General features: G+C 48.1%; 1 protein-coding gene across 1 annotated transcript; it reads left to right on the top strand.

Moving 5' to 3' along the window:
• The first annotated feature begins 230 nt into the window (after window positions 1-230).
• Window positions 231-17,169, top strand: lpar1 (lysophosphatidic acid receptor 1). Its single transcript, XM_067231752.1, has 3 exons — window positions 231-464; window positions 9,558-10,316; window positions 16,108-17,169. The coding sequence occupies exons 2-3, from the start codon at window positions 9,578-9,580 to the stop codon at window positions 16,422-16,424; spliced, it is 1,056 nt and encodes a 351-aa protein (XP_067087853.1). The 5' UTR covers window positions 231-464; window positions 9,558-9,577; the 3' UTR covers window positions 16,425-17,169.
• Window positions 17,170-19,318: the final 2,149 nt, after the last annotated feature.

The raw sequence follows: 19,318 nt of genomic DNA, 5'->3' as shown, positions 1-19,318 counted from the left end.
AAGAATACAGTTGTTCTAGTATGTCTTTCTTCCCCCTCTCCATGACCCCCACACTTCTCTGTCATTTTCTGTACTTGTGATTTGAAAATGTGTTTCCAATTAGGCATTGTAGAGTGTGTGTATCTGTGTGTGTGTGTGTGTGTGCGTGTGTGTGCGCGTGACGTCATGTGCAGACAGCGCTCCTCTCCTGTCGAGTGGCATTCGGAGAACTTGGAGGAGCCCGTGGAGGGCAGTGGGACTGAGGCATCTCTTCTATTTTACTTACACCACGAAAGGCACGCTCCTTGCAGCGGTAGGACAATGAAAACATTACCCTGCGGTGACTCGGATTGGGAGAAACTACTCATGCCCTGAAAGCGACTTGAATAACGGAATTCAAATCCTCCGGAGTTTTACGCACTCTGATTCTTTTTTTTCTGGACTTTCAGGCATCGGCCTGGGAGTGTTTCTCAGTCTATAAAACCGTAAGTACCCCAACGGAAAATATTTAAAACTGCGGATAAAAAAAAACATTTCAATTCGCTATAGGCTAGACAACAAAGAGTTATATGTTAAAACTGTTGCTGTTCCCCGACAGCTTTCTCACGTAGGTGAACTGTCTAAAAACAGTGAAAAATCTAACTATCAAGTGGACTAGATTGGGTTCGTGTGAATGTTGGTAAAACAGACTTCGTGTTGTTGGACAGGTTTGAGTGTGCGCCCGGTGGAGGCGCGCGGGATGGATAACGTGTTGCGTCTATATGTGGCAGCACATACTGTCTGCAAAAAATACTGAAAGGACGTATTGATTCGATTAATACACAAGTTGATATAAATAATAGATGTATTATTCGTTATTCACAGTTTTCTATCTAAAACCACCCGGTGGAGTCTTGCGCTGGGATAAACGTTTTGACATCTGTGTTGAATTGCCATGGGGATCTGCGTACTGGCCGCGCGGCATTCTTTCTCTTCGATGGCATTTTACTCTTTCTCTCTCTTTCTCTCTCTTTCTCTCTTTCACTTGTTCATTTCTTTTTCTTTCTCACACAAATAATCTTAACGGAGGAATTATGCTCTTTAAAAAACATATTTTATTTTTTCATTTTTTGTTTCAAGGTCTTGACGGTCTTTCGTAGAGAATGTCGTGGTCCTCGGTTACGACGCTGCTCTGACAGACTGATAGCGCAACAGCGTATGCTGCTGTTGGCGCTTGCCCAAACTACACGCCTTGGTGTGTGTTACCTCTGCGATTCTTGGGGCATCATAGCCACAAGTCTCAATAACGACCTCTCACATCAAAAATCTGTAGATTAGCCATATTGAATTTCGTTTTGACAGCAATTATGCTGCGTACATATGTAGCCGGTGTTGATCGGTGTAGATGTGCAGGCCACCCGCGCCAGCGAATCCCAGGTGCTGGCGAATGTTGGCAAAGTGTAGCCTATACCTTCGACGGGGGCGCGGCCACGTCTGTTACAAGTTCATGGACAGATACTCTTTATTCTATTTTGGATGTCTCTATCAGACAAAGTTCTAAGTTTTGTTTCAGAGTGGAGTTGATGAATGCCGGTAATCTGAAGTCGTGTGTCTTACGTACAGTAATATATATTTCCGTCCAATGTCATTGACTTCTAGACAAGGCCTGACCACACTGTGTCATGCGGTTTAAACTGAAGAGGAAGTGAAATAAAAAATACATTTTCTTTATCAATTTTGCAGATGCTTTAATCAAACGTGACAGACGCCAGACAGAAGACTTCTGACAGTATGTTGGTGGTCAGAGTCAAGTCATGGTCTATATTTTCTAGACAGCTCAAAGTAACCACATCGAGTGTAATACTGCCCACCCACCCACCCACGCATGCACACACACACACACACATAGCTCATTATTCTGTCTTCTCTGTTGATTGGTGGGAGCCCAGTCAGTCAGATTGCTTTGCCATGGATATGACACAAGCACGCTCACTAATAGGCCTACAGACTGACATGGTTATGAGCACACTGCTGGTCTCTTACGGCAACCATGTTCTCAGAACTCAGAGCTGATTGATCATCTCATCGGCTTCGCACCAGGTTGCAGGAAAGGAAAAGGCAGTCTGGGAATAAGATAATAGTCTATATACCAATAACATGTCTCTGTCGTAGAAAACATCCTCCTCCTTTTCACATCTCTTCTCCTCCTCTTCCTGCCCTCCTCCCTCCTCCACCACTTCATACCCCTCCTCCTCGCATCGCGTCGACTCCTTCTCCTCCTTCCGTTCTCCCCCTCCTCTCCCTCCTCCTCCCCCGGCTCAGACACTGGTCTTGGACTCGTTTGGTCAGACTGGGTCTGCCATCACACAAGCCCTGAAGACATCTGGTCCCCAAACACTGATGTACACTGCTGTAGGAAGTGGAGTCTGAAGGGAGGGATATACACTCAGGCTGGTAGGGAAATGAATAAGTAGGGAGGGAGGGAGGGAGGGAGGGAGGGAGGGAGGGAGGGAGGGAGGGAGGGAGGGAGGGAGGGAGGGAGGGTCGGGGGGTGGTAGCTGGGAAGGAAGGGACGCAGATAGGTAAAGCGGAGAGGGGAAGAGAGAAGGATGGAATGAGAGAGAGAGAGATAGTGGGATAGAGATAGTGGGAGATACAGGTAACCCAGAGATGACATTTACATGAGTGGATGTTCTTGTCTGACTGTGGTAAATAGATGCGCCTCCATACCTATCTAAACAGGTGCTGCTCTGGCAACAAACAGGATATGACCTGGAAAGGAGTGCATACACAGCTGCTGCTTGTCCACTTCCTCTCAGAACCTCAGGGCAGAATCTAAGATCAGAATGTCGTGAATAAAACACATCAAACTGTTTTCTCCCCACTGAGCATGCCGAAAGGCCCTGCCTCTCACGCTCGCCCCCCGCCCCCCTCCACGCCCAGTCCTCCCTGCCTCCTCCCTCCTCCCTCCGGTGTGTCTGTTTTTCCTCTAAAGGGGGTCCTGAGCCAGCATTCCTCCCTGGCTCCCTCCCTCTCCTCCCCTGCTCCAGTGCTGGGCTAGGGGGTCAAGGCAGCCAGACTTTCTCTCTCTCCTTACTTTTTCCCTCCCTCTCTATTCTATCTCTGTCTTCTTTCTCATCCCTCACTTCTTTTAACTCTGTTATTCGCCTCTCTTTCTCCTTTTCTTTCTCACATCTTTCTAGCCTTTCTCCACCCCCCCCCTCTCTCTCGCTCAACGAAGAGAAAAAGGAACCAGAATCTCACATGGAAGCAGTTTCCATCCATGCACAACCATACGGCTCCACACACACACAGACACACACGGCACACACGCACACCCACCGCACGCACACACACCAGTCAGTTTATAGGAAGCCGGGGGAGTTTGATAAAACATAGACGCGCGAGGACGTTTTTCGTCAGTGTCTCTACGTTATCGCTGATAACGACTGACTGATGACACTGTTACTTGCAGCTCTCATCTGGCCTGCACACTATCAGCTTGTTCTGTACCACAGCTCCTGCAACCCTGACTCTATCAGCAGGAGTGGACAGCCCGTCATATCGAGGGTTCTGCCCAGGGGGCTCTCCGCTATCTTGGTGGTCACAGTCAGCATTGGTTCACTGGGCTGTCTTGCAACCCTTCTCTGGAACCATTTCAATACAGCTTACAAAACCACACATTCAAGTGTGTACACTAACACACACACAGTTGTACTGTACACTAGCAATACCTCAGTTGACCTGTTTGTGTGTGTCTGTCTGTGTGATTCCCATGTGATTGGGAAGGTAACCCAACCTTGTAACCTTCATTGTCAATCATTCCTCTCCACCGCCATCGCAGATGTCTTCCTGTTATTTTGACGTAGGGTTTGACCTTGTACCAATGCTGCCTGCTAGCCCTACTAGCCCTGCTACCCCTAGTCTGGAGCAAACAGTATGTTACACACAGCTGTGGCAGTGGGGCTGCAGTGTGCATATCTGAGGGGCTTTAGATGCTAATTCTGGGCTTATAGATTAACCTCCTGGTTATCCCACATACCCACCCTCCATGACTCTCAGTCATATGTGTCAATGTCTGGGTCCATGTGGCCCCTTTGTCAGAGTGCATGTGCATGGTCTGAGTACTGTCACACTGTCGCACTACTGTTGGGTGTTTTTTTTATTGGCCATGACTGCCCCATGATCTGATGGAATAGGGGTAAACTGGACAGTGTATTAATATTGTTATAATTGTTGTTACTTGACTATATGGACTATATGGGTTGAATTGCAGCTAAATGGTCAAAGGAAAGTTACACAAAGATTATATTTGATATAATTACTTGTTCATTGCAAAGGTTAAAGTGTCTGCTAAATGAAACATAGCACTTGGTTGACAATGAAAATGGTTAAGATTTGGAGTAACTGATTTGAACGGTTTCTGTCAAAACCAGAGATTTGACTTTTAAAGATACCTTTATTGGGAAGTTAGAACTGCCAGCTAACCAAGCGGTTTTACCACACCAGCCATTTCTTATTCAAGACAAAACCATTTCACTTGCAAATTTCACAAATTTTACTTTCCAATCAAACTAAACCAAAAACAAACCCCCCAAATTATAAAAAACCCTCCTATTCACAACTTCAGCTCTAAACCCCCCTCCACTGTGCACAAGGCACCCCCTCACCCCCCCACACATCAACAAACTCCTCCATCTTTCCCCACCAGCTTACAATACGAGAACTCAATTCGCAACCTTGCCGTGACCAGCCCCAGTAACACTGCTCTTGCATCGAGCGACCCCACTCCCAAAACGCCTACTTTTTCTCGTCTTCCATATTGCAAGCTTGGCCTGCCCAAACAAGAAAGATGCGAGGCATGCTCTCCTCTTCTCTGGAACTGTGTACCTGGGTCCCCCTATAAACAACGGCACTTAAAATCCCACCCAAACCAGAGATTGAATCAGATGTGGATATGAATGGGACATTTGTTGAAACGTAGCCTCCTAAACCTGATAAGAGGTAATAATTGAACAACAAACATTACGACCAATGCATAAAAAGCTGAAAAAACAAGCAAAAACTCCATCCAGCAACTCAAGTCTTTCTCATCTTTACGTAACACTTAAGAGGTAAGGCTGTGTGCCAACCTACACAACCTTCCTCTGGACACAAAGCAAAAGGTGGTTCAGTGATGTGATTCATCTTATGATAGCCTGCACCCACAGGAAATACAATCTTGATTGAAGATAGGTCTGCATACTGTCTGAGATTCTTTTGATCAAGGGGGTTTGCTGATAGGGTCATTAGGAAGAACCATTGTCTCTTGGTATGTAAATGTGCCCTTGTTTAGCATCTTCCTGCTACTAGTCGTCCTGTTGCAGAACACACTTTTCAAGACAGCACTTGGTTGACAATGACAATGGTCAAGTTCCGAGCCCTTTCACCCTTCTCTATCCTCAGTATCCTCAGTTTTTCCCCCCGTTCTTAATCTATTGATATTCATCGGCCTGTCTCAGCCACCAGCTTATTCTTCAAGTCATGCCTTTGAGTCAGCATCCCAGAGCTGTGTCCTCACTGTTGATGTTGAGGCTGGTGATTTTGCACGGTACAATTTAATGAAGCTGCCAGTGGAGAACCTGTGTGGCGTCTGTTTCTCAAACTCGACCACTCAGCTCCATGTGTCCTCTTCCTCAGTTGTGCACTGGGGCCTGTCACTATTCTTCTGTTCTGGCTAAGCCAGTTCTGTCAGCATTGTATGAGATCTTCAGTCTCATACAATGGAATTCTCAGGAATTTAACGCATAGAATAGCCTTCATTTCTCAGAACAAGAATGGACCTGACGAGTATCAGAATAAAGTTCTTTGTTTCTGGCCATTTTGATGCTGTTATCAAACCCTCAATTACTGATGCTCCAGCTTCTCAACTAATCTAAAGAAGGCCAGTTTTATTGCTCTTAACTTAATCAGCACAAACAGTTTTCCGATGTGCTAACATAATGGCAATGGAATTTTCTAATAAACTAATTAGCCTTTTTAAATGATCCGCTTGGATTAGCAAACACAACTTGCCATTGGAACACAGGACTGATGGTTGCTGATAATGGGCCTTGTGACGCCCAAGGAGAATTCAGTCCTTTCCAATTACAATTGCCATTTACAACATTAACAATGTCTGTACAGTACACTGTATTTCTGAGCAATCTGATGTTACTTTAACAGACAAAAATGTCCCTTTCTTTCAAAAACCCCCAAACTTTACCCCAAACTTTCCGAACTGTCGGGTATATGACTACCAACCCAACAGGAAGTGATGCAGTGATGCGTGAGACACATCACTTATATGACCATAGATATATATAATATGACTACCAACCCAACAGGAAGTGATGTACTATGTATATGACTACATCCAGCAGCTCAACTCTTCAGCATATTGTGCACATAAGAGCTGCAGAATGTCCCACAGCCTCCACTGTCATACTTCTCTGATATTTCACCCAAAGTAGGAATTATACAATAGAACAGAAATAAATAGTATAAAGGAGATTATTAGTTTTATAGTGATTTGCTGTGAAAAAGCCCAGCTGTAAGGGGCCTGCAGTGGAGCTCCAGCCCTGTGTGATCTCTGCTGGCTGAAGTGCAGCGGCCTCAGCATGGAGGCACAGCCAACAACCTGGATCCCAATCTCTCCCTCTCCCTCCCTCTCTCTCCCTCTCTCCCTCTCACTCTCTCTCTCTCTCTCTCTCTCTCTCTCTCTCTCTCTCTCTCTCTCTCTCTCTCTCTCTCTCTCTCTCCCTCTCACTCTCACTATCTCTCTCTCACCTCTCTCTCAAGACTCCAGCAGGCACTGCAAACAGAACAATGTGTCCATTGTGCTGCTAAACTGGCAGGACTGGCAGCCTGGAGAGAGAGAGAGGAAGGGTATAGAGAGACCTATGAGAGAGAGAGAGAGGTATAGAGGGAGAAAGAAGGGGGGGGCGAAGAGAGATAGGAAGCAAAAGAAATAAAGAAAGAAAGCCGTCTTGTTCCTTGAAAGCAGTGACGTGGGAGTTGGAGTGGGTAGGAGAAGATCAAAGTTGTTCAAACCGTTAAATTACACACACACATAGCCTACATACGACTACAAACACACATACACACACACACCCACACACCTTCACTAACTCACTAACTCAAATTCCTCAAGGATGGTATGCAGCCCCTTGAACACAGAGCAGTGTCATTACTAGAAGAGAGGAGACAGATGGATGTAGAGGGAAACTGAGAGAAAGAAAAAGAAAGAGAAGCCTGATTCCTAAGTTGCGATGTCATCACTGTGGCGTCAAGGGTGTCAGCATGGTCCACACATACACACACACACAAATACACACATACACACACACACAATGAGCATGAAGAATTTTTAGGCAGTGACAGTTGCTTCAGAGAACACACTCACTGACACATACGCTCACAGATTCACTGAAACAAGTCTCTGATAACTTCTGGAATGTGAACTAGTAAGTACTGTGACTCTTCTAAGACCATACCGATACTGAATAAACTGTATGACATCCACACAGGGGGACACACATGTACAAAAAGACCATAACGGAAAACATTATTTTTGCGAGAGAGACAGAGAGAGAGAGATAGAGAGAGAGAAAGGAATAGGTGGATATCAGTTTCTCTTCTTTACAGTAAGTTGTGTATTCTCACAGGAAGCAGATCATGAGATCGTGTTGAGACAGAGATGTGTCAACTTTTTGTCTACGGTCACACGCCTGTGTATGTTTGTGTGCGTGTGGGTGTGTCGAATCCCACAGTGTGGCAGCTAAGCCAGGTCTAGCTACAGCAGGAGGTCTGAAGGGCTGGTCTACATCTGGGTCCTGGTTCTGGTTCTAGTCCCGGGCCCTGGTATTGGTCCTGATTCTTTCTGGTTTGGGTTCTGGTAACTGATCCTCACACCCATAACCAGCCCCGGGACCGGGGACCCTGGCTGTTTCCTGAGTGTGTCAAAGGTGGGAGGGTGGGGGGCATTCACGAACACACTCTCATTGCAGCTTCAACACACTTTTGTTTGTGTGTGTGTGCTTGCAAATAGATTTGTGTGTGTTTGTGTATGGGGAATTGCTTTGTGTGACTGTGTGTCGGGGTGAATTTATGTTTACTCAAACCCCCTTGTGTGTGTGTGTGTGCACCGTGTGTGTGTGTCTTGTGTGTGTGTGTGCCCTATGTGGGTGTGTCGTGTGTGTGTGTGTGTGCCCTGTGTGTTTGTGCCCCTGTGTGTGTCCGTGTCTTGTGTGTGTGTGTGCTGTGTGTGTGTGTGTCTTGTGTGTGTGTGTGCTGTGTGTGTGTGTGTGCCCTGTGTGTGTTGTGTGTAGTATTTTTATTTCTTCTGTACTTGTTTTCAAGGAGGGACACTCGTTAAAGCAGACCCAGATGGAGAAAGTCATGTTTAGGAGTGTGTTAGATACAACTTTGGGCCTAGAACAGGGGTCTGTATTCAAAACACACAGACATGCACAGGTTTCGTTCATTAGTCACCCTAAGCTGCAACATCCGTTGTGTTTGTACCAAGGCTTCAAACCAGACATTTAAAAAATATATAAAGTTTCATTTTCTGGTTTCATTTTAGTTCAGAGCGAAATATCAATTGTTTTTGTTTTTTTGAAAGTTTTTTTTCAAGACGGTTTTAAAATCATATCATCGCATAGATTTACGTGTTATCATTCAATGTGCAGTCAACTGCTTCTGATTTGAGGACATTGTTTTATTCTTGAGAAATAATCACAGTGTGTGCGTTGTTCCAAAACTGTGTGAAAGTTTGTTTTGATTCTGCTCCTGGAACGCCCTAACCGGACACAGCTCATCATTGTACTGTCCATAGTCCTTCACCAGCCTGCTGACAGACACACAGGCACAGCAGATGGTGGGTGGGGGAGACATAGTACGTTATGTAAACAAACAACAACAGGAATACTACAATGAGCAACCATGGCAGCTGAGCATGGATCCAGGGTGCAGCATGAAGTGCATGATGGCAGAAAGAGAGCTATCACTCTCTGTTTCAACCAGCTTCACTCCCTCAGTGTCTCCCCCCCCTCTCCTACTTCTCTCTCATCAGAACCCTTGAAAAGGATTCCTCACTACCCCCCCCAGAAACCTCTCTCTCTCCAACCTCTCTCTCCAACCTCTCTCTTTCTTTCTCTCCAACCTCTCTCTTCTCTCTTCTCCAACCTCTCTCTTTCTCTCACTCTAACCTGTCTCTCTCCAACCTCTCTCTCTAACCTGTCTCTCTCCAACCTCTCTCTCTAACCTGTCTCTCTCCAACCTCTCTCTCTAACCTGTCCTCTCTCCAACCTCTCTCTCTAACCTGTCTCTCTCCAACCTCTCTCTCTAACCTGTCTCTCTCCAACCTCTCTAACCTGTCTCTCTCCAACCTCTCTCTCTAACCTGTCTCTCTCCAACCTCTCTCTCTAACCTCTCTCTTTCTCTCTCTCTAACCTGTCTTTCTTAAACCCGTCTCTCCCCCATCGCCAATACACCAGTCTCTCTCTCGAACCTGTCTCCTCCCTGCCTCCAGACAGCCGTCTCTCTCTCTCTCTCTAACCCCTCTCCCTGTCTCCCCGCAGACCCCCCGCCCGCAGCCAGCATGGACGAGGAGCAGTGCTACTACAACGAGACCATCGCGTTCTTCTACAACCGCAGCGGCAAATACCTGGCGACGGAATGGAACACGGTCAGCAAGCTGGTGATGGGCCTGGGCATCACCGTGTGCATCTTCATCATGCTGGCCAACCTGCTGGTCATGGTGGCCATCTACGTCAACCGGCGCTTCCACTTCCCCATCTACTACCTGATGGCCAACCTGGCGGCGGCCGACTTCTTCGCCGGCCTGGCGTACTTCTACCTGATGTTCAACACGGGGCCCAACACGCGGCGCCTCTCCGTGAGCACCTGGCTCCTCCGGCAGGGCCTGATCGACACCAGCCTCACGGCCTCCGTGGCCAACCTGCTCGCCATCGCCATCGAGCGCCACATCACCGTGTTCCGCATGCAGCTGCACACGCGCATGAGCAACCGGCGCGTGGTGGTGGTGATCGTCATCATCTGGACCATGTCCATCGTCATGGGGGCCATCCCCAGCGTGGGCTGGAACTGCATCTGCGACGTGAGCACCTGCTCCAGCATGGCGCCGCTCTACTGCAACTCCTACCTGGTGTTCTGGGCCGTGTTCAACCTGGTCACCTTCCTGGTCATGGTGGTCCTCTACGCTCACATCTTCGTCTACGTCCGCCAGCGCACCATGAGGATGTCCCGGCACAGCTCTGGGCCCAGACGCAACCGCGACACCATGATGAGTCTGCTGAAGACGGTGGTCATCGTGCTGGGTGAGGACCGGTTACTATACTACACTACACTACAATACACTACATTACACTACACACTAGACCCCTGATAATTACACTACACACAACACACTGCACACTACACCCATGATGATGTGTTTGCTGAAGACTGTAGTCATCGTGCTGGGTGAGGACCGGTCACTATACTACACTACACTACACTACACTACACTACACTACATTACACTACACACAACACACTGCACACTAACCCATGATGATGTGTTTGCTGAAGACTGCGGACATGGGACCGCTTGAGGACACGAGTACTGTATACAACAATACTGATCCTCTACTACTAGCAGTGACTGGGTTGCAGGGTGGTGGAGGGGAGAGAGCATTCTGACAGGGTACCGCCTGGGTGCTTACTGGTTCCTGACTGGTTCCTGACTGGCTTGTAGGCCAGTGGTTCAGTTGTGCTGCAGCCCAGTAGATGAACAAAGCAGCTGTTGTTGTGGAGGCCCAGCGGAGAGAGTAGAGAGAGCTCGTCACTGCAGCTCTGCTGTCTGCTCCTGTGCCTGCCAAGCACCGTCGCTGCCACGGGGCCTCACTCAACCGCACAGTCCGACCACGCTGCCGTCGCACACTGGAGCGAGCACAAACATTTATTATCGAGCTTTATTTATGCAAGACTTGATTTCGGCTATAGCCTAAACATGGACACCATCGGGCTGAGCTGGTACTGCATGTATGGCTCTGTGCTACAGTAGGTAGCTTGTCCTGGTACGGTGGGTCTCCAGAGTCCAGAAGTGTGTGTGTGTGGGTGTGTGTGTGTACGTGGGTGTGTGTGTGTGTGTGTGTGTGTGTGGGTGTGTGTGTGTACGTGGGTGGTGTTGTTGTTGTATCTCTTGGTTGTGGGAACAGACCTGCTCTCACCCGGTCTAGCAGATGTCTGCCGTCAAGAAAACATTCCATCCAGATCCCTGTGATCTGGGAGACGTCTGCAGCTCTCTCATAGTGGGTCTGAACACCCTCCACTGCTCCTTACAAAACGACGTCCAGTCACACGCGGCTGACAACCGTGAGCAGGGATTCAAAAGAGAGAGAGAGAGAGGGAGAGAGAGAGGGAGAGAGGGAGAGAGAGAGAGAGAGAGAGAGAGAGAGAGAGAGAGGGAGAGAGGGAGAGAGGGAAAGAGAGAGATATACGTTATTCATCCCCAGGGGGAAATTGAGGAATTAGTGGACGTAGGACTAGACTGCAGGAGAGGTGTTTTTGGATCGACGTTCATTCAGTCGGAGTTGCCCTCAGCAGCGACGTGGAGTCGCTCGCTGGAGAGGACGACACGTTGCAGGGAAGCTGAACGAGTGGAGCTCCTGAGCCTGAGGAGTCCCTCCTCCCTGCCCTGGGGCTCTGCTCCGACAATACGAGAACGGAGAATATCAACTTCCTCTTACTAACGCTTTCTAATACTGTACATCAGCCTCTGCCAGGAAAGGTTGTGTGTGTATGTGTGTGTGTGTGTGTGTGTATCAATGTGTGCGCATAGTATTTGTTAAGGTGCTCTCTCCCGCTCTGGTTTGTAATTCAGCAGTTAGAAGGAAGCAGCTCTTTTCTTCAAGCTCGACATCTGCTGAACAGATGAGAGGTGGGAGAGAGCGAGCCTTTGAGAGCCTCTAGGAGCCTGTAAAAGACATTATTTCTGATGTCTACTGGGAATCGCTATCAGATGGAAAATATCCCTCTCTTCTCCCTAGCTATCTAGCCCATGTGTACCCAGTACATCTCAGACTCCAGCACAGCTTCACTCTCGCAGCTTAGCATAGAAGCATTCACACAATCCACTAGTGGGCCTGTCTTCACATTGGTTGGTCTGGAGAGTTTTCACCAGATGTTAGCGTCCCAGCTTCACATTTTCTAACTTTCAAAGAGAGGTTGACATGCTACCTTTGTACACAGATGTTAGCAAGTTAGCGTTAACACATGTCATGTGCCAGCTCATTCATAAAGGTTGTGGGTTAACATGGTAAAAGGTTTTTTTGTACAGCCTGGGAACCACAGCTTGTTCCCAGACCATGATAAGGATCTCAGGCCTTATAAAAAGAACAATAGTATTCCCAGTATATCTGACTGGAAAAAATAAACATATTAGATAAAGTATTGCAGGCTCTATACAGAGGATACTACAAAGGTCTTAGAGTTTTCCATAGGAATAACATATAGGATAGTTTGTGTTTTTGATAGATGTCAACATACAGTAGCCTACGTCCATGCACAGAGATTAGTGGGAGTGAGAGAGAGAGATCAGTGTGTGTATTATGGAGTGGGGGGGATCCGTAGGAGAGAGGGAGATCAGTAAGAGAGACCAATAGATCAATGGGAGAGATAGCATAACGAATGATCAATGGACGGTTTCATCACCAAGGAAACAGATCAGAAGTCAAAATGGACTCTTCAGATACCACACACACATACACACACACACACACACACAAGGGTACAACTGTACATACACACACATACACACGAGCCAGCAGTGGGTCATAGTGAATGATCTCACCCTCCAGGCGTGCATGCTTCTCTATCCCACCAGAGAGTATGTCTGATTCACCAAACAATGTCCGTGTGTCCGACTGCTGCCTGTGTGTCTGATTGGTGTAGGGCAGAACCAATCCGAACCTGTGTGTGTCTGTGTGCATTGGCAGAACAGGGACTGTTGGCGGTCCAGGCGGTCCAGTCTCACGGCAGCTGTGCACCATTCAAGGCATGTGGCTTGCGATGTCACAGGTTTTAACATTCTGCCACACTCGCTCAACCTTCTGGCCCTACTTCTTCCCCTCCTCTTCTGCCTCGCTCTGCTCGTCTTCCTGGCTCGGCCTCCCTTCTTCGCTAAGCTCTTCTTCGTCCTCTAACCCTTCATCACTCCTCTTTTTCCTCTTTCCACACCTTCTTTCTCCTCTTGGTCTTCCCCTTCCACTGCTGTCCCCCCTTCTCCCCTTTCTCTCCCTCCTCTCCCTCTTTATCATCCTCGCCTTCCCATCTTCCCTGTGCATCTGTTTTTGTGGTTTAGATCACAGGATCTCTGCTATTGGTCACAGTAGAGTCTAGCCAATCCCATCTTCCTCCTTGGGACTGCAGACAGGTGTGAGAGTCCCAGTGGCCTATGCCTCTGAGCGAGTCTACTCTCTGCTTCAGCTCGACCTCACCTCACAGTCTTGGAATAGCAGCAGCATCCATTTGGGCTCACCCCGTGTCCCAGTGGCCTCCATTTTGGCTCAACCTCGGTCACGATAGCATGCCATTTTGGCTCACCCTTAGTCACAGTGGCATCCGTTTTGGCTCAATCTTGGTCTCAGTAATGTCCATTTTGGCTCTGTCCAGGAGAATAAATAAATACAATTTAGGCTAAGGCTCTTCACAAGGGCTTGAGTCCTCCATCCCTGACCCATGCCTCTTGACCCCCCTCCCTTCCCCAGGGTACCCTAGCCAAGAACCACCAAGTGTCCTATCACTGTTGATACACTAGGATTAGTGCAGGAATGCCTGCCAGAGGACAACCCAGCCCTGCCCTGCCTTATCAAGCGGGGCTGCAGAATGAGCAGTTGTTAGACTAATCTGATCTGAAGTGGCTGGATAGGATCCCCATATCCTGCCATGGAGACCACACACTCTCACACACTCCACAAACAAGCAGGGCTGCGTGTGACACGTTGTTCCTGTAGGGTAACCACCTGATCAGGGAGCATGTCGAATCTTTTATTTCCAGGGTCAAAATGCAGACAGACAGGCAGAGACAGACAGACAGACAGACAAAGAGAGAAATAGACAGGCAAGCAAACAGGCCGACGGACAGACAGACAGGAAGGCAGAGCCGCAGATGACAGAGCCAGTTGGCTGGTTGGTTCACTGGAGTGTTGGTTTTCACCACAGACACTCAGACCAGCATTGAGTCTACAATTAGGGTCAAATATCTCCATGTTTTTCTCTGAGTGGTAATTTGTCTGATATTTTAGTTTTTCTGTAGTGATTCCAGGAAATTATGGTCTGTCAGATTTCTGTTTCAGATGATTGGGAAGTGGGGGGGGGTGAGAGGAAGTGAGGGAAGAAAATGTGCTGAAAGCCGTCCTACCGAAAGCATTTGGTGACTTTCTGTCCTGGCCAGCTGTGGGAAGTGACAAACACATCTGAACCCTGCTCTGACCTGTAGTACACATCTGACCCTGCTCTGACCTGTAGTACACATCTGACCCTGCTCTGATATGCATTCGTTATCTGCCGCTTTCATCCAGAGTGACTTACAAGCAGTGCATGGAATAGGCATGGTGGGTGGGCTGAGCACAGACACTACCCAGCATTGCAAGATGCCACTTTTACTCCCATGGGCTGAGCGGGATTTGAACCCATAATCGAATCTTAAATCTATCTGACAGGACTACAAGGACTCTGCCTGCATTGCACGCACACACACACGTGCTCTGGAAATATGACACATTACAGGAGTAAAACCACATCACAGGAAGACGTTCAGTAAATCTGTTGCAACATGATCTCAGCCCTAACATTGATTCATATTCCTTCATAACGATATCGTCCCTCCTCGTCGCTTCATATGTGTGTGAGCTCTTTCATGTATCTGTCAGAGTCACACCTCAGTGATATACAGTGTAGCTCAGCCCTCCCTTGTACAAGACTTACTACTGTAAACCATACATCTATTTCTCTCGTCTCCTTTCTGCGTGGGCCTTGTCTCCCCTTCTGTCTACTTAGTATCTATCAGTCTATGCGCCGGGGCAGCCATGGGGGACAGGAAGGTCAGTAGCAGGCAGCCCTTGGGGTTTAAAACAAACATCCCCTGACTCTCCAGGATTGGGGGAGGAAATGAAATTGTATTTAGTGAGCTCTCAGCGAAGCCCCAACCGCCTGTCTCACACACACACGCGTGTTTTGAAGGCGTGTTATGCCAAGGCTAAACATGTGAAGGGGCCTGTGTGTCCAGCAGCCAGTAGAGTTTATCTAACTCCAGAAAGCTGCTCCCACATATCTGAGCCATGAGGTAAAACAGAGTGGAGTACAGCAGCTGCCGCCTGTACTGTTAGGAGAGGGAGAGAGAGGAGAGAGAGAGAGAGAGAGAGAGAGAGAGAGAGAGAGAGAGAGAGAGAGAGAGAGAGAGAGAGAGAGAGAGAGAGAGAGAGAGAGAGAGAGAGAGAGAGAGAGAACGGATAAGGGGTGGAGGACATGCAAGCTTGTCATCATTAGGACTGGTCTCAGATCTGCTGCTTTCAGTTGATCACTGCCTTCCTGAGAAGCTATGTTAAGGCTATAATTGTCATGATCAGAGCAAGTGATTATGTCAGCCAAGTATTTTGTTTCCTTATCACCATATTGTTATTATGGCAACGGTTGTTGTCCTAACAAAGCAAACCTTGAGAATATAGGACACTGTCTGACAACAATCTTATTGTTGAGAACTATGCTTTTTATTGCTACAGTTATGACAATGTCACAAATATGTGTGATATACACTTGGCAACAAGACCCAACACATTGACATTGCAACACCCAACGCCCATTTCCTCTGTTTTTGTGTGTGTTTTCCTCCCTCTCATCTAGTTTTATATGCTGGTTCCTTGCATCAGTGCTTTATTCCTTGAATGATGAAAAACTCCTCACAGTGTTCAACATAACATGCCTTTCATGGTTATACAACCTTCTCTCTCTCTCTCTGTCTGTCATCCTCTCTCCCTCCCTCCCTCTCTCTCTCCCTCTGTCCCTTCTCTCCCCCTCATGACCGTGTCTCTCTTCCCCCCCCCCCCCACTCCCCTTCCTCCCCTGCAGGAGCCTTCATCGTGTGCTGGACCCCAGGTCTGGTCCTCCTCCTGCTCGACGTCTTCTGCTCCAGCTGCAACGTCCTGATGTTCGAGAAGTTCTTCCTCCTCCTGGCCGAGTTCAACTCGGCCATGAACCCCATCATCTACTCCTACCGCGACAAGGAGATGAGCGCCACCTTCAGGCAGATCCTGTTTTGCCAGCGCCAGGAGAGCGTCAACGGCACGGCGGCGGCCGACGGCTCCGACCGCTCCGCCTCCTCCGTCAACCACACGGTGCTGGGCGGCGGCGGGGCGCAACACAACAACCAGCACTCCGTGGTGTGAGGCTCGGCCCGGGATGCCGGAACAGTGGACAGAGGGGTCACGGATCAGGAGAGGCCACTGAGGGAGCGTGATGACAAGGATCGGAATTGAAGCATAGAGTGTGTCCGGAAGGACTGTGGAGATGATGGTGATGATGGTGGTGATGATGGTGGTGATGATGGTGATGATGGTGGTGATGATGGTGATGATGGTGGTGATCATGATGGTGATCATGATGGTGATCATGATGGCGAGGAGGACAGAATGAAAGGATGAAGGAGAACGATGAAGTCTAAAGTCATGTGTTTGTTTCTGTTCCCCAGCAGAGACCCGAGGCATTTCAGTAGCACGGACTCTGATACATAGATAGGTAGATTGTTTGTTGTTTGTTGTTTTTTTGGGAATTGTTGTGTAACAGTGTTTTGTTGATCCCAGATGAACTATTTAAGGACTAATCAGTGTTTTGAAGGACCTTCTTGTAGACCCCCTTCTGCCTGTCCTACAGTCTCTCAGCCAATGACGAGCCCTGTCTGTCAGTCACATGACCGTATAGGCGTTCAGATTCAGTGCTGCTGCACTCGTGAAAGCCCAGCCTGAAGATAATCCTCATCCCAGGCACTCCCACCTCATACGGAGGAGGCCCATCGCTGAACTATTACTGCCCAGGTCCAGGGACATCAGACATGGTGCTCCTGAAAGATCTCAACTATCTGCTAGCTTAACATGAAATGTGCGTTCACTTTGGCCTTATGGGGCTAGTTTTCAGGGCAGGGGGAGGGCAGGATATGGTGGGAGGGGAGGGTAGGGGAGGGGGAGAGTAGTTGACCATTATTAAACAGTATTAATGAGCCATGGAAACTGACAGCGGAGGTTGAAGATGACCAGGCTCCCACTAAACTGTCGGGACCAGGTCACCGTGGATGGGTAGAGAGTTGGCAGCTTCAGAGTCAAAGCCACACACACACACACTATGAGGCTAACCAGGCTTCCGCTAAGTGTCCATTCTGTCTTAACACACCAAAGTAAACCATGACTCAGCGCTAGGTGTTTCTCATAGCGGCACAGCCTGTATCCACGGCTGTGCTCTTCTCCAAACATCTCCCCCATGGGACCATGATGACCTCCTGCCTGCCTCCCTCCACCTGTCGAGAGTCTGCCAGCGAGAGCTCAGCACCACCATGCACACATAAGTACACACACACAGCGGTAGAGAGGGAAACAGGGAGAGTAATGTAGGGTAGACAACACACTTCTTGCACACACTGAATGCAGAAACCCCTGACCACTCCCTTCAGACCTTTCCCTTTTCTGCTTTCTTCTTATTCCTTCCCTCCGCTCTTCCTCCCTTTCCTCTCCTCCCTCACCCTTCCTCTCCTCCCTCACCCCTCCTCTCGTATCTTTCCTCTCCTCCCTCACCCCTCCTCTCCTCCCTCACCCCTCCTCTCGTATCTTTCCTCTCCTCCCTCAGCCCTCCTCTCCTCCCTCACCCCTCCTCTCGTATCTTTCCTCTCCTCCCTCACCCCTCCTCTCCTCCCTCACCCCTCCTCTCGTATCTTTCCTCTCCTCCCTCACCCCTCCTCTCCTCCCGCCCTCCCCTCGTATCTTTCCTCTCCTCCCTCACTCCTCTTCTCCTCCCACCCTCCCCCTCGTATCTCTCCTCCTCCCCCTCTTCTCTAACCATTGCTAACTAACTATAGCCGTACTCATCATGCTTCAGGCTGCTTCTGAAACCAATTACAATACACATATTAGTATGTCTTCTCTGCATATACCAGTTCATGTATGTGTGTACAGTTTGTATGTATATAAAATATATATTCAAAGTTAATCACCAAAATGAGTTTTGGTGTTGTTGTTGTTTATGGTACAGAATAAGACCAAAGCTTCCACCGTCTACCCAGATGGCACACACGTGGTCCACTGTAAATGATATCAAGAACATTAAGCATCTGTAATTACATTTTGAATATTAAATAAACAAGATGTCACAGAAATATGAGACCGGCTGATAAACAGCTCTAAGCCTCATGCCGACCAGGAACCAGGACATGAGCTGAACCCAAACAGAATAATACTGGTTCTATTTCCCCTGGCTGAATCCCCAACTGGCCATAACACACACACACACACACACACAAACACATACATACAGCCTTGGTTGACGGATATATGTCCTGCCCCTCACCCCGCCAGTCCCAGCCAGCCAGTTCCTGTGCTCCACCGCTGAGTGACATGGACGGCAACGCCATGGAAACGCCACCCTTTAACTGTTTAGGAGAACTCTGTGTGGAAGCCCCCTAGAAACCCCTGTGTGTGTGTTTGACAACGAGCATCTGTTCAAGTCATTACAAGATAACACTCCCAGTGAGACTCTCAGAGTTTGAGTGAGTTTTGAAACCACTGGAGGCCTTCATAACGACAGAACAGTATGACAGTAGAATGGTATGACAGGAGAACAGATCGATAGAGAAATAGTATGACAGGAGAACAGTATAATAATATGGCTTCAAGCAGCAATGGCGGATTCCTCCTCAAAATGGCAAAATATTGTAAAATTGATATATTAGAGAGTTACACTAAACTGCCGACAAAGAAACCGTAAAAGCAGTAATGCATCTGGATTTGCATCTGGATTTCCATCCACTCAATAGTTTCCTTCTCAATGTTTTTGGAAAGGAAAGAAAAAGGTGCAGTGGTCTAAATGTTTTCCGGGGTTGCAATATCAAATGAATGGCCAGTGTACAGAAGACTGACATTTAGTCCAGATATAGTATCAAATGAATGGCCGTGTCCAGAAGGATGACATTTAGTCAAGATAACCCGAAATTAAGTGTTGCTGGAATCATGTTTGAGATGCTGACTGCAGAGACTGATTCTCCATTTACGAGATGGACATACTCCCATTATTTTCATTT

Source organism: Osmerus mordax, assembly GCF_038355195.1.
Source record: "Osmerus mordax isolate fOsmMor3 chromosome 14 unlocalized genomic scaffold, fOsmMor3.pri SUPER_14_unloc_2, whole genome shotgun sequence".
NCBI lineage: Eukaryota > Metazoa > Chordata > Actinopteri > Osmeriformes > Osmeridae > Osmerus > Osmerus mordax.
This window is presented reverse-complemented; position numbering and strand designations above follow the sequence as displayed.

Coding starts and splice junctions, on each gene's coding strand:
- lpar1 (XM_067231752.1), top strand. CDS start 9,578: ATGGACGAGGAGCAGTGCTACTACAACGAGACCATCGCGTTCTTCTAC. Junction 10,317..16,107: donor GACGGTGGTCATCGTGCTGG/GTGAGGACCGGT, acceptor CCTCCCCTGCAG/GAGCCTTCATCGTGTGCTGG.